At 40.1% G+C, this 13,757-nt stretch overlaps 1 protein-coding gene across 1 annotated transcript in view; it reads left to right on the top strand.

Annotated features, from left to right (window-relative positions):
• LOC140476576 (EH domain-containing protein 1-like) overlaps window positions 1-13,521 on the top strand; it is a 73,471-nt gene extending 59,950 nt beyond the window's left edge. The window contains exon 6 of the mRNA XM_072569386.1: window positions 4,836-13,521. Coding sequence (XP_072425487.1) covers window positions 4,836-5,357 — 522 coding nt within the window. The 3' untranslated portion in view covers window positions 5,358-13,521. The remainder of the gene's footprint in view (window positions 1-4,835) is intronic.
• The last annotated feature ends 236 nt before the right edge of the window (window positions 13,522-13,757 follow it).

Raw genomic sequence — 13,757 nt, 5'->3', positions numbered from 1 at the left:
AAAAAAGGACTGTGATCACCCTTGGCATGGAAGCAGTACATTAAGAAGAAAATGCTTACTTTTCAAGATCTATGGAATCAATAATTATTTTTAAGAAATTTGAAAACTAGCTTTAAGAATTTGTATCAGTTGTAAAAGGATTGATTGTAGTTTTATTAAATAATAAGGAATACTGGTCTACTTGGCCTGGAAGTCGTACTAACAGTAAGTAGGTTAAGGTCAGAAGCTATTTGGTCCTCAGAACACAGGAGACCTGGAAGCAAGGGACCTGGAAAGTGATTAGTGCACTGACACTGATACAAAGAAGAAACAGCAGAAATAGGAGCACAGAATTCTTGAGATGAGGAAGCAAACTCACTCTTTGAAGCAGGCCAGTTTTTCTGTATAGCAGAAAGGGTGATGGGATCTTGAAAGCATTATGCAATCTGGTTAAAATGGCATTGGAAAATGGGATTAGAGGGCTCTTGTGGTGTAGTGGTTGTGCCTGCCTCTGAGTATGTTGATGAGAAAATATCTAAAATCGTCTCAAACCTAGAAAGCTGTGTGATTAGCTTGGCAACACTAAACTGGTGGAGTGTTTTCACAGAAATGGCTGATCCACAAAGTGTGGTTATTTTGGTTGAGAACGAACTTGTGAAAGCAACACTATTGGTCCTGTCATAATGAGAGAGCCAGAGCCAGAGTGCGATTGTACCTGTGAAACTCTAAGGTAAAATATGCTGTCAGGGAGGATTCCTGACCTACACTGCTTGAATAAAGAACACTGTGTTATGGAGCTGTATAATGCCCATACATCGAGTCATAGAGACGTACAGTACGGAAACAGACTCTTCGGTCCAACTCATCCATACAGATTAGATATCTGAAACTAATCTTGTCCTATTTAGATTGGATTAGATTAGATTATATTCCCTATAGTGTGGAAACAGGCCCTTCGGCCCAACAAGTCCAAACCGACCCTCCGAAAAGTAACTCACCCAGACCCATTTCCCTCTGACTAACACTCTGGGCAACTTAGCATAGCCAGTTCACCTGACCTGCACCTCTTTGGACTGTGGGAGGAAACCGGAGCACCCAGAGGAAACCCACTCGGTCCATATCTCTCTCAACCCTTCCCATTCATATACAACACCAGATGCCTTTTAGATGTTGTAGTTGTACCAGCCTCTACGACTTCCTGTGGCAGGTCACAAGTGGAGGAGAGGAAAGGTAAACATGTGTGCAGTGGAATCCATTGAGCTAGCCAACCCTCACCCCTGACTGCACTGTTAGGTGCATATCATTCATCAACCCTACACCCCCCTCCCCAAAGTGGTCATCTGCTCAGTTATTCACATAACTTCATTCGCTTCCCCAGTTGACCAAAGAGGAATAATTGACCAATGTTACCAAAGAGCAGTCTGTGAAGAGTATAGATCCCTGTAAAACACCAACTAATTATTTGGAGCATCTTGACCAAAGAGACCATCACTTAGTAAAGTAGTTGAATTTTGTTTTGAGGAAGATTAAGGGTAGTGCAGTGGATGCTGTCTGCGTGGGTTTTCATCAGGCGTTTGTCAACTGCCCACATGCCAGACAGAGCATAAAAAAATTAAAACTCACAGGACATGGGTATGTAACAACGTGGGTCTATAGTTGGTTCAGAGATAGGAAATAAAGTGTAATGTTGGCAGATATGTTTGACTGGAAAGTGGTTCTAGCGATATTCCACAGGCCTCGATGCCATGCCCAAGAAAATCCAAATGGCTCTCCTCACTCTGTTCTCAATCCCTCCTCCCTGCACCTTACTCTTATCCTGGCCCTCTTTGGCACAACTGTCAACTGTCAGCCTGCTCCCACTCTATGGAGGCCTGTCTTACCCCACCACCCACTCTGTGGCCTACTCAACATTCAACCCAACTTGACATGCATTTCCCCCTCTATTACTAAGGATGTAGTAGCAGGGCATTCAGAAAATCAGAATATAATTGATCAAAGTCAGCATGTTGTTTAATAAATTTATCTGAGTTATTTGAGGATGTAACAACACCAGAAATAAGAGCAGGAGTAGACTATGGTGTCTGTTTGAGCCTGTGCCGCAATCCAGTATGATTGTCTGCAACTTCACTTTCCCATTCACTCCCAAATCCACTAAAGCCCAGTCTGTTTGACTTTAAATATATTTGCTATTGGAGTTGGAGATTCCAAATTGCACTCTGGGTGAAGTCATTTCACCTCAACTCCAATCCCTAATCTGCCACTGTACCCTGTTTTTAGAAATCCCTGACCAGCAAAGATTTCTCAGCATTTGTCCCATTAAACCCTATTATAATTTTGTATATTTCTAAGTGATCCTTCCACAGAATATAGGCCCAGTTTTTTCAGCCTCTCGTTCCCTGTGTATGAACGTTCATGCCATTTATATCAAGTGTCAGCAAAAATCACATTTTGAACACACTCCCTGCAAACTAAAAAAAAATACTTGAGTGTTGTAACTTTTTTGAATAAGCCAAGAGTCTGGGGAGCTTATTGTTCTCTGTTGCTTTATCCATGGCAATATCTTGATTGCTTGTTTGGCATCCCACCTACAACTTCCAACATTTTCATCCTTCACCACTGATGCACAGAACCAGCAGTATGTACCGATATTTGTTGTTGGGGAAGTGTTAGTCTATTAGGAAGGGCATAATAGCAGAGCATTTAAAAACCCCTAATACAATCAAGCAGAGTCAGCATGGCTTCGTGAACAAGGGACCATGCCTGACAAATTTAAACCAGTGCCTGTTACTTTCTCACAGAAGAGTAGATAATGGAAAACCAGAGGATACGATAGGTTTGGATTTCCATTGGACATTTGATAAGGTGCCATATACAAGGCTGTTTAATAAGATAAGTGCTCATTATGTTAGGGGTGGTATATTAATATGCTTAGAGAATTGGCTAACTAATAGAGTTGAGATCCTTCAGGATGGGAATTTGTAATGAGTGGTCTAACCAGTGCCTTGTATAATTTTGGTAAGATTTTATACTATTTCATACTCCCTTCCTTTTCAATTAAAGGTCAACATTCCATTTACCTTCCTTATTACCTGGATAGGTAGAGTAGATTGAATGTGTACTCTGAAGTTTAGGAGACTGAGAGAAGACCTTATTCAAGTAGTTCCTCTATAACAGTGATTGCTTTCTTGTGCAATCCCGTGTTATAGAAAAATTGCTCTTTAGAAATAGCATTTAAAGTGTTGGTGATGTAATCGTGTTTAAGCCAACACACGTTTTAAAAGTTTGTGCTTTAGAAACAGTGCCCCAATTTGTCAATCTCATTGTAGCGAATTCGCACTAATGAAGTGGGCATTATAGCAGAATGACCTGTACAAGATTTTTAGTGGGCTTGATGTGGTAAATGCGGCAAGGCTGTTTCCCCTGTGCAAATGTCTAGGACTAGACTGCATAATCTCAATGTACGGAGTTGCCCAATTAAGGTGAGAATGAGGAAGAATTTCTTTTCACAAACAATGGTAAACTGTGGAATTGTTCAGAGGGCTGTTGAGGCTGGGTCATTAAGTATGTTGAAGGCTGAGATAAACAGATTTTTAATCAGGAAGGGAATCTAGGGTTATGAGTGAAGTTGCAGATGATCAGATCAACCATAATCTTATTGAATGGCGGGGCAGACTTGATAGGCTGAATGGACTACTTCAGTTTCTGCATCTTCTGGTCTTGTGGTGCCATCTACAGAGTTCCCTGCAGAAACTTCCTAAAGCTTCTCTAACAGCATCTTCCAAACTGGTAACCTGGACTGCGAAAAAGGACAGATTAGGAGATACATGGAAACTTTGTAATTTACAAGCTTCTCTCCAAGCCCCACACAATCCTGACTTAGAACAAAATCACTGTTCCTTCTCTGGTGTACCAAAATTCCTTCATTCCTAGCAGCCTGCACTATAAGGATTGCAATAGCTAGAAAAAGGCAGCTCACCATAAACTCCAGCGCAATTAGGGATGGAAATGCAGGTCCAGCCAGAGATGCACATCCATGAATTAATTACAAAGAAACAAAGTCAACTTGCTAATAAATGGCACCGTTTTTTTCCAGCAGTAGAAGTCATTGTGACCATTTGAACCCAGCAGTTTTTTGCATTTAACGTGGTGAGAGCAAGGTTAGATGCTTCAGGGTGTCTTTATTTTCAGCAAGATTAAATTCTGTACTACTGAATAAATGTTGAGGAAACAATGCAAGTCTGACCAATATGTTGACTTTATGGCAAAAGTGTATGACTTCTATCTATTTGTGTTTCCAAAAGTGAAACTGGAGTCCTGAAAATGTGTTAGAAGTGCATTTTAGATTAGATATTTCATTGGTTCCTTCCTCAAATTTCTACCATTGTGGTAGTGCCAGTGGGTATAATTCTATACTGGAGATGCCAATGTATTATCTGAGAGAACAGTGTAAAGGTGTAAACCTGGTCAGCAAACTCTCACCCATATAAGTCCAAGAAGTTGTATATATGTATAATACATTAGATGTCCACCACCAACAGGCTATTTGACCCAGTTAATTCATTCTGGCATTCATGTTTTCCATCTCTCCTCATCCACATTGATCAGCTCCTGTTCCTCTTTCTCTTTTTTAAAAATTTTCTTTTTTAAAAACAGTTAAAAGTGACTCCTAAGAACCACAATCATTAAAACTATCCAGTGCTTTTACTGAGTAGATGACACTTGGAGATATGCACGCTCGTAAGTGGGCATCAAGTTCTGTAGTACATTGACCAGAGAATGAAAAGACTGACATTTGGGACTGATGTGATTTTTGCTGCTGTTTGATGTTTAACTTTCTTCCCTTTTTGCTTCGGCAGGAGATGCTGCTGTCCTGTGACTTCAGCAAGTTTCATACCCTGAAACCCAAGATGCTGGAGTCTGTGGATGAAATGTTGGCCAACCACATCGCTGAGTTGATGAACCTGATCCGACAAGAAGAGGCAAGCAAGCCAGCACAGGCTGTGACTGGCGGTGCATTTGATGGCAACGTGAACGGACCCTTTAACGAAGGGTATGGTGAAGGTGCTGGAGCGGGCATAGATGAAAGTGAGTGGATTGTGGCAAGGGAGAAGTCAAAGTATGATGAAATTTTCTACATGCTCTCACCAATTAATGGCAAAATCAGCGGGAACAATGCAAAGAAAGAAATGGTGAAGTCTAAATTGCCAAACACTGTGTTGGGGAAGATCTGGAAACTGGCTGACTACGATCGGGATGGAATGCTGGACGATGAAGAATTCGCTCTGGCCTGTCACCTGATTAAGATAAAGCTCGAAGGATATGACTTGCCTGGTGAATTGCCAGGGCACCTCATACCTCCATCCCAGAGAAAGAACTGAATCAATTTAACATTTTAAAGTAGAGACAAATTGATGGATGGATGGCAGAAGAGCCCATCCATTAATTCTGGGGGAGGATGGTAAAGCCTGTAGATTTGAGTATACAAGATCTATTTTCTATACAATATAAATCTAAGATAGCCACTTAACTGTATTTGCTAAATCACATGCTGGTGCATAATAACTGAAAGATATAAAATATTAACGGGTCTCCCTGCAGTTTCTGATACTTCCCCAGAGTGCGACCCTGTGCTGTTGCTGAAACGTCTGACTAATATGACGGAGCAGTTCTCCATTAACTCCATGTTTTTGCACTGTCCTAACTGGATGCGGATGTGCAGAGACCTTTCCACTCCTCCCCTCATGTCTGCCCCTCCTTCCTCCATCAGCTTGTTTTCTGGGTGGCTGAGCAGTCTTGATTTGGTACACGAGAGCAAGGTGTGAGAGCTTTCTGCTCCTAAACAGGCTGTGAGCACCCTGATGGTAACTGCACACTGCCCTGTCAGTTCATTGTTTGTCAAAGCCTTCACTGACAAAGCATGTAAAGCATTTCATGCCCATGATCTGGCAGCTGACTACAGGTAGGGAAAACACTCAGTGGAAACTTGGGAGTATGTCACTTCACTACTTCAAGCCAGTCCCTTAGGCTTGAACCTTTTGGGCATGTGATCACTGCAGTTCTAGGTGAGACCATTAGCAAGTGCTAATCTTGTAGCTGCTGTCAAGAGATAAAGGTGGCATCAGCATAAAATGCAGAAGGATTTATTTATTGATTTATCTTTTAAAATTTTATATTTTAAACAAATATTCTGCTGACCAAATTTTTTTTTTTCTCCTGGCTTCCGATATTTTGTTTGGCAGAGACACCGTTAAGAGTTAGGGAGAGGAAAGTTTCATGCATGGTCAGTCATTGAGGCATTGACTTCAACTAGTGAGTAGCAAAAATACAACCAGAGGGAGGGCACGCCTTGAATCCTAGGCTCTGTGCTGCAGTGTGACATTGTGAACTGTGAAATGGAAAGTTAACTTCACAGGACTGAAGGGCCTGAATTCTCTTGAACTGAGTCAGAAATAAGCATTCCAAATCATGGTGGTTCAGTTCAGAGTCTTGACCAGAACAAAATGGGCAGACCATACATCGTCTTGTATAAATCGCACAAAAGTAGATGCGCTGCTTGCACATCTCTTGCTTTCCTTGTTGCAGTGCCTCATGCTGACCTGCTTTGGAGATTGATCTTGTGTTGGAAATCCTGTACTATAGCACAGGCTCCTTGTAGTAGCAAAAGTATTATTCACCACCCTAAACAACAGTCACAGTCTGCATTTATCATGTTGTGGAGGTGCCAGTGTTAGACTGGAGTGGACAAAGTCAGAAGTCACATGACACCAGGTTGTAGTCCTACAGATTTATTTTAAATCACAAGCTTTTGGATCAGTCCTCCATCATGTGTGAAGGAGCAGTGATCCAAAAACTTGTGATTTCAAATAAACCTGCTGGACTATAGCCTGGTATTGTGATTTTTGACTTTGCATTTATTATGTGATTTTTAAGGTGTAGGTGCAATATCTTACACTAGGATGAAGTTGCCAGTGGGAACTTCAAATATATATTTGCTTCCAAGCCACCCCCTTGCACTTTTAAAACTGAGGTAATGTTATCAGAGCCATAAGAGATGCTAATAATTGTTCAGCAGCATCTGATGCTGTGGGTTTATTGAAAATTAGTTTGATCTGAGAGGTTGCCCATGCACTCATTCTTCTCTCTCAGTTATGCAGACATAAGAACTTTTATTCCTATTCAATCAGGTTCAATCATTATTAGAGTTGCTTGAGTCTTGTTCAATTGGGGAAAAGAGCCATTTGGAACATGGCAGGTATTTGTGAAAATGCATTGTTATTTGAAACATCGAGAGACAAAATCAGGCATCAGTTGGCGTGAAAGAAACTCAGTTCAAATAATGAAAAGTTACGCTGAAGTGTTGGCATGGTTGACATTTTGTCAAAGGTAAAAAAAAATACCCTGTGTGCAGAATGTGTGCATGACTGTACTTTTAGCATTCTTCCTGACTCTGCATCATTTTGCACATTTAAATAACATGTACAAATGAAGTGTAACTTTCTTGATCTTCTGTAATTTCTTAACAGGGTGAAGTTCTGAAAATCGTAATCTGAGAGCTGATGAGATGATATTGGTTAATGCATCGTATTGCAAGTCACTTTACAGCCAGAGCTTTTAGGAAAGGTTCCATTTTTAAACTCAGCTGCTTCAGTGCAATAGAGGGACACTCCTGATTTAGGTCAGTTCCATTTAGTGCTGATGCCACAGATGAGCCTTGTTTTATCTTGCCCTGTTTATGAAGTGCTGATAATTAAGCATATTTCTATTTACTCAGCCCATTGAGAGAGTTTCAGGGAAATATTAAATGTGACAACTGAACTTGGGGCTGCTGTGAATACTTCAGTAATGAGAAATGTTGGAAGGTGCCACTCCGAACTTGTTTGCAATTCTTTATAGCAATGGTGCCAATGAGCTTTTATTGAGGAATGACAGTATCATAACAAGAGATCCTAGGTGTGTAATGATAGTGTCTGGTCCTGGGAGATGGGTCCTGGATATTGCTGCAGACAGTATCTTTAGCCTATTAAAAATGATCTCGCATAACACTGTTGAGCAACACACTGTCCACTTACCTAGAAATAGTATGTAACTCCCAAAGTTGTTGTTGGTGCATAGAGTCATACAGCTGCTGAAACAGATGCTTTGGTTCAAACTGTCCATGCTGACCATGTTCCCAAACTAAACCAGTCTCACCTGCCTACATTTGGCCTATATCCCTCCAAACTTTTCCTGTTCATGAACTTATCCAAATATCTTTTAAATGTTGTAACTTAACTGCATCCACTACTTTCGCTGACAATTCTTTCCACACACGATCCACTCTGTGTATAAATGTTGTCCATCATGTCCTTCTTGAATCATTCTCCTCTCTCTTTCAAAATATGCCCCCCATTCTAGGAAAAAGACCTTTGTCATTCACCTCATCTATGTCCCTTATGCTTCTTAAAACCTCAATAAAGTAACTCCTCCTCCTCCTATGCTCCAGTGGGAAAAAAAAGTCACAGTCCTTCCAGTCTATTTTTATATCTCAAACCTTCCATTGCTGGCAAGATCCTGGTAAATCTTTTCTGAACCCTTTCCAGCTTAATAATATCCCTGTTATAACAGGGTGGCCAGAACAGCGCACAGCACTCTAGAAGAGGCCTCATCAACATCATGCATGACATCAACATAACATTCAACTCCTATACTCAAAGGTCTGAGCAAGTGCACTAAGTGCCTTCTTAACCACCCTGTCTACCTGTGATGCAAATTTCAAAGAATTATGTACCTGAATCCCTAGGTGTCTGTTTTCGATAACACTAGCTAGGGACCCACCATTAATTGTATAAGCCCTCTCCTTGTTTGTATTGCCAAAATACAATACCTCACATTTATCTAAATTAAACACTATCTGCCAGTCCTCAGCCTATTGACCCTCGCAATTCGAATTTTATTGACAGGTAGTTTTGGCTATTTCTATCTGATAAATGTGAAGAATTTAAAGTTAAGTATATTTGCTCAATTATGACAATTTCTTTTTTGAAGTGAGTATGTTTATTTTAAGGCTGATCCACTGGCTGCACCTTTTGACATTAGCCCGCCTATATGTTACAGCAGCGTGTTGCAGTCCTTCTGATGGCTTGGAACAAATACCAATGCTTCGCGTAAATCTCTCAAACAAATATAGCCTCCTGTGCTGCCCTGTGTAATTCTGTTTGTATCACTGGATTTCAAGTATGTATAATCCTGTTGTACAGTTTTCCTGTCTATCTAAGCCGTTTTCAAATGACAGGCTCTGACAGCTCAGAGCTCAAAGCTACCCATTTCCTAAACTTCAAACATGCAGAGAACTTGTTTCTCAAGAACAGAATAAAGCACATAGCTGCTGCCATCTAGAGGCAATATAATGATTGTAATATTGTCTCCAGTCACTGACAACCCTCAGTTGAGTGGAAATGTCTTTTGCCTGCTTGCTGGCAAACTTGTCCTGGGAACAAGCATTCTAAAACAGTAGTCTTTCAATTCGCTGTCTACTTGTGAATCCACAGTGTAGATCCTCAAATAGCTGCCACTGAAGCTTACTTGATTAATCTTTGTTAGTAGAAATAGATCTCATGAGTGCAAACCTTTTCGTGTATAATATATGCAGAAATTAATTGCGAGGAATAACAGGAGACAGCAATGAATTTACAGCCTAGCTCTCCCTTTCGACTGGAAGAAAAATCTTAAATGGAATCTAGTAAACAATGAATCCTGTCTGAGAATCCAGAGTTCTGGCACCTTGATAATTCCTGATGTTTTACAGGCAATTGAAAATTGAACAAGCTGCATGTTGACACTGTTCAAATTAATTCAGTTTCTCTCTGCGGGATGAGAGATTGTTCACCTCTGCACCTAAATTTGGATATCATTACTTAGTTCAAATGGGAATTACTATTATGAAAAATTGTTATAAAAGCTGGAATTCCAAATAAGAGTAAAAATTGGCAATGCTTGGCAGGTCTGATAGCAAATGTAGTTAGAGAAAAATGGGGTTAACATTTCAGATTGATAACCTTTCATCAGAACTGGGAAAGCGAGAAACGTGATAGGTTTTCAACAAAGGGTGGCGTGTGAGAATAAACAGAATTGAGCAACTTCAGCCTTGAGTATTGCTTATATGAAAGGCAACATTTTGCGATTGTCCCAATGAGTGCAAGATACAAAACTTTGACAAAAAGTGTCTTTTTTTTTGTTTCAGCAGTACTTGAGTTCTGTGCTACCTAACAACTATTTGAACTTCAGGCTGTTGGTCCTCAGAGTTAAAGGTTTCAGATTTGCAGTCTTTTACTGGAACTCTGGTCACAGACCTGAAACGTTAACTCTGTTTCTCGCTCCACAGATGCTGGCGACTTGTTTTTTTTATTTTATATGTTGATCTGGATATTTATTCCCCCAGTGAATGGAATGCCTCTATTCTGCAAAGAAGCTGGCATCTTGACACTGCAGCTCATTGCTGAACCACATTGCTTGAATGTTTGTAATATTCCATACGAAGTAATGAATCAGAAACTGCTACAATGTGCAAGTTAGAGAGGTTGGTGGTGTGGGGGCTGTGTGAATGCTAGTTGTGAGTTTTCAAGTGAAGAATGAGCCTTCTGATGGGTGGCTCATTGAATGTTTCACTGTTACTGACCTTGGACAGCAACCAAATCTGCCACCTAACTGAGAATTAAACAAAACCCCCTCTAACTGTCTGCCGGTCTCAGTTGAGAAGTACCAAATATCCAAAATATATTTACAGATGTGGTTGACAAGATGCTGGACCTCATTGACTCTGACATTAACTTAATTTTTATCAATAAACTGTTGTCAGAATGTCGGTCATAAACTGAAAGGGGGAATAAATATTGAAGATAAAGGAAACAATAAACAAAACACATACATATTTGTAAAATAAAAATATTGAGATCCTATGAGGGTTACAAGCAAAAGGAAATGGTTCACATCCATCGAAGTAACCTTATTTTAAGCATGAGTGCTGCATCCTGTTACAGCTAAACCTCTTGGATAATGAAATAATATTTATACCAGCCTTTTCGTCCCTCAAGTGGATACATAATCCTCTGACAGATTCCTTGCATGACTTGTATTTCACTTTAATTTAGTTATTTTATCATTTACGGTTACTAATAGAGATGTCAGGTGTTTCATCCATCAATACATCTCTGAATTTCCCCTCTCGTTGATCATGAGGGAAAAGGATAGTGCTTTCTGTGAAATGAAATTTTAAAGGGATGTATTAGTAACAGTTATAAGGTTCTTTTTATAGTCCAATGAGCATTGAAACTAAACGCTGAAGTTCGAAAATTGCTTTAATAAGAGGATTGTTAATGTGACAGTTACACTGAACACAGCTAATGATGAAATTCCTTTATATCCAAGCTGAGATCTGTTAAAGCTTGTTTTGCTGTTGCATTTGATGTTTAACTACAACTACCTACAGTGTTTTCAGTAACCCAGCAGTATATCCTCCTGTATTTTCTGCATAGCCTGCGTTCCCCTCTTTTTGATGTCCAGTTGGCTGTGCGACTCTGCTTTCTATTCAGCTACAGATCTGTATTTTTTTGGGATGGTTGTTCACCAGGCTTCCAGTTTGAGATGTTGGTGAACTAACTTTTGGATGCTGTTAATTCAAGTAAGTTTTCCTACTCTAAGGCTTGAAAATATCGAGCTATCTTTATTGTTGATCCTTGGCACTGTGCTCCTGTTCTTAATGACTGGGGAAGAGGCGAGGGTAATGGTGGGGGGGGTGTCCTCTTATTCAGTGGCACTCTGATGCCTGAGGGACACAGCTTTGGTTAAGGAGGTTGAATTTCATTCACCTTGCCCTTGCTGCTGAGACCATGCTCCCATCACTCGCTGGGGTCCCTCTTCAATCTGAGACCTAGGATGGATGGCATACCAGCAGCAGCCACTGACATTCCAGTTATTAAGTGCTGAAGAGCTTTCGCTGCTTGGGACATGCAAGCGCTGGGTCCTTGATCCAAGGGAGGAGGCTGGTGAAGTAGCTGAGGGACACAGTATGAGATGGCTGTTTCCAAAAAGAGCTGGTGTGGGGTTTTAAGACCCTCAGGTCAACAGCTGAGACCCTGCCATCTCCCCAGGTTTCCTGTCACAAGGATCTGTCACTGTCAGATCCAAATTAGTTATAAAGCTTTATAACTAATTTTTTTCTGTTTGTTATCCATTTATGTGATTTTTCATATAAATGGTGGAGTATGAAAAATTCATGTTTGCTGTGAGAACCTTACATATTGTATCAATTGTACCAATCATACTTAATACTTTAAAGAAATTGACTCATTTCATTTGCCTCCCATCTACTTTAATTGTACTTTTGAAATCTTGTTTCAAAAAAGCAATGAGCAGAAAAGAGGTGGACTACAGAGCTGCCAAATTTTATCTCCCACTGTTTGGGCTCTGTGCCGCTGTCACGACTACACACCATCCTTGAGGAGAACTTTCAGCAAATGTGAATGATGAGGGTGTGCTGACTGCTGTGATGAGCACTATGTTACCCTGCTCAGACTCTAACCGAGTGGTTTACACTAGATAGGTATTTTTGTATGATGGAGGAAGCCGGACGGGTGATATGCTGTAGGTTAGTGAGCATCGTACTTCTATCAGCTTCTGGGGGATTGCAGTGAATTGAAACCGTTCCAGGTGTACTGGAACTTGTGTTGTGCACGTCCAGCACACATAGGTTGATCCTGTCCCTCTTACCTGAGAGATTTGCAGCCTGTTACAGAGCAGCATCAGCAGAAGACGCAGCCAAAATAAAAAAAAAGATTGATCTCTTGTCATTATCTATGTTGGCAAGCTGAACAGATTCATTACATAGGGAAAGGGAAAGAAGATGACTGACAAATCCACTGTTGTTGTATTCTTACTGTTTAAACTTACAAAATGAAGTACTGCTACAGAGGTTTTTCCAAAGTGCCTTCTGAAAATGTAAGAGACACACCAATATATATTTTTTGTTTGTGACAGACCAGTGGATTTTATTGCAAATGAGGGACTTTGATCAGCTGTCAAACCTGTTCTATTTCTGCAGTTTTCTTTCTGGGGCTGTTAACTTGTCAATGTATTTAGTATTGCACTGTATATTTTTGGACAAAACTGTAGCTCGGCACATTGACTTGAGAATATACTGTTCAAAAGTATTCCTTAGGACTGTTTCTGATGGATTGTTACTGCATGTACCAACCTTGGAAAAGTCACAAACTTAACTGGCTTATCTCAGATGTGCCCAAGTATTAGGTAACTCTGGATAGTTTATGAATGTAACTTCAAAGTGATACTAGAAATGTATTTAAAAACCTGCCTCTGCTTTATATACAACTCTTAAACTTGAATCCTGGACCGAGACTTTAAACATGGCTTATCTATTTTTTTCTTTCAATTATTCCTATATTTGAGCAGATAGAATGATGTTACAGTTTTAAAATTGTTAGATTTGCAACTTCACTGTAAAATTGCATTAGAAAATTCTCTATGAATAAAATAAAATTTTAATTTCTAGCTTAGTGTGACTTTCTTTGAGTTGTTGTGATTACATTCGTGTACCTCTATGCATGCATAATCTTTGAGGTGGGAAAGTGAATGATCAGGGAAAATGGACACTGTGAAGAGAGATTAAGCATCTTGCCCTGTGGCTTTGTAACGCATCTAAGTGCAATTCAATAGGAAAATTTCAATAGCTCATTTATATTCTGCTTGGCATCTCCAATGTATCAGGTAACACCACTTCAAGCTTG

The sequence above is a fragment of the Chiloscyllium punctatum genome, chromosome 4, assembly GCF_047496795.1.
Source record: "Chiloscyllium punctatum isolate Juve2018m chromosome 4, sChiPun1.3, whole genome shotgun sequence".
NCBI classification, from domain to species: domain Eukaryota; kingdom Metazoa; phylum Chordata; class Chondrichthyes; order Orectolobiformes; family Hemiscylliidae; genus Chiloscyllium; species Chiloscyllium punctatum.
Note: the sequence above shows the minus strand (reverse complement) of the source record. Positions and strands in the feature narration are given on the sequence as shown.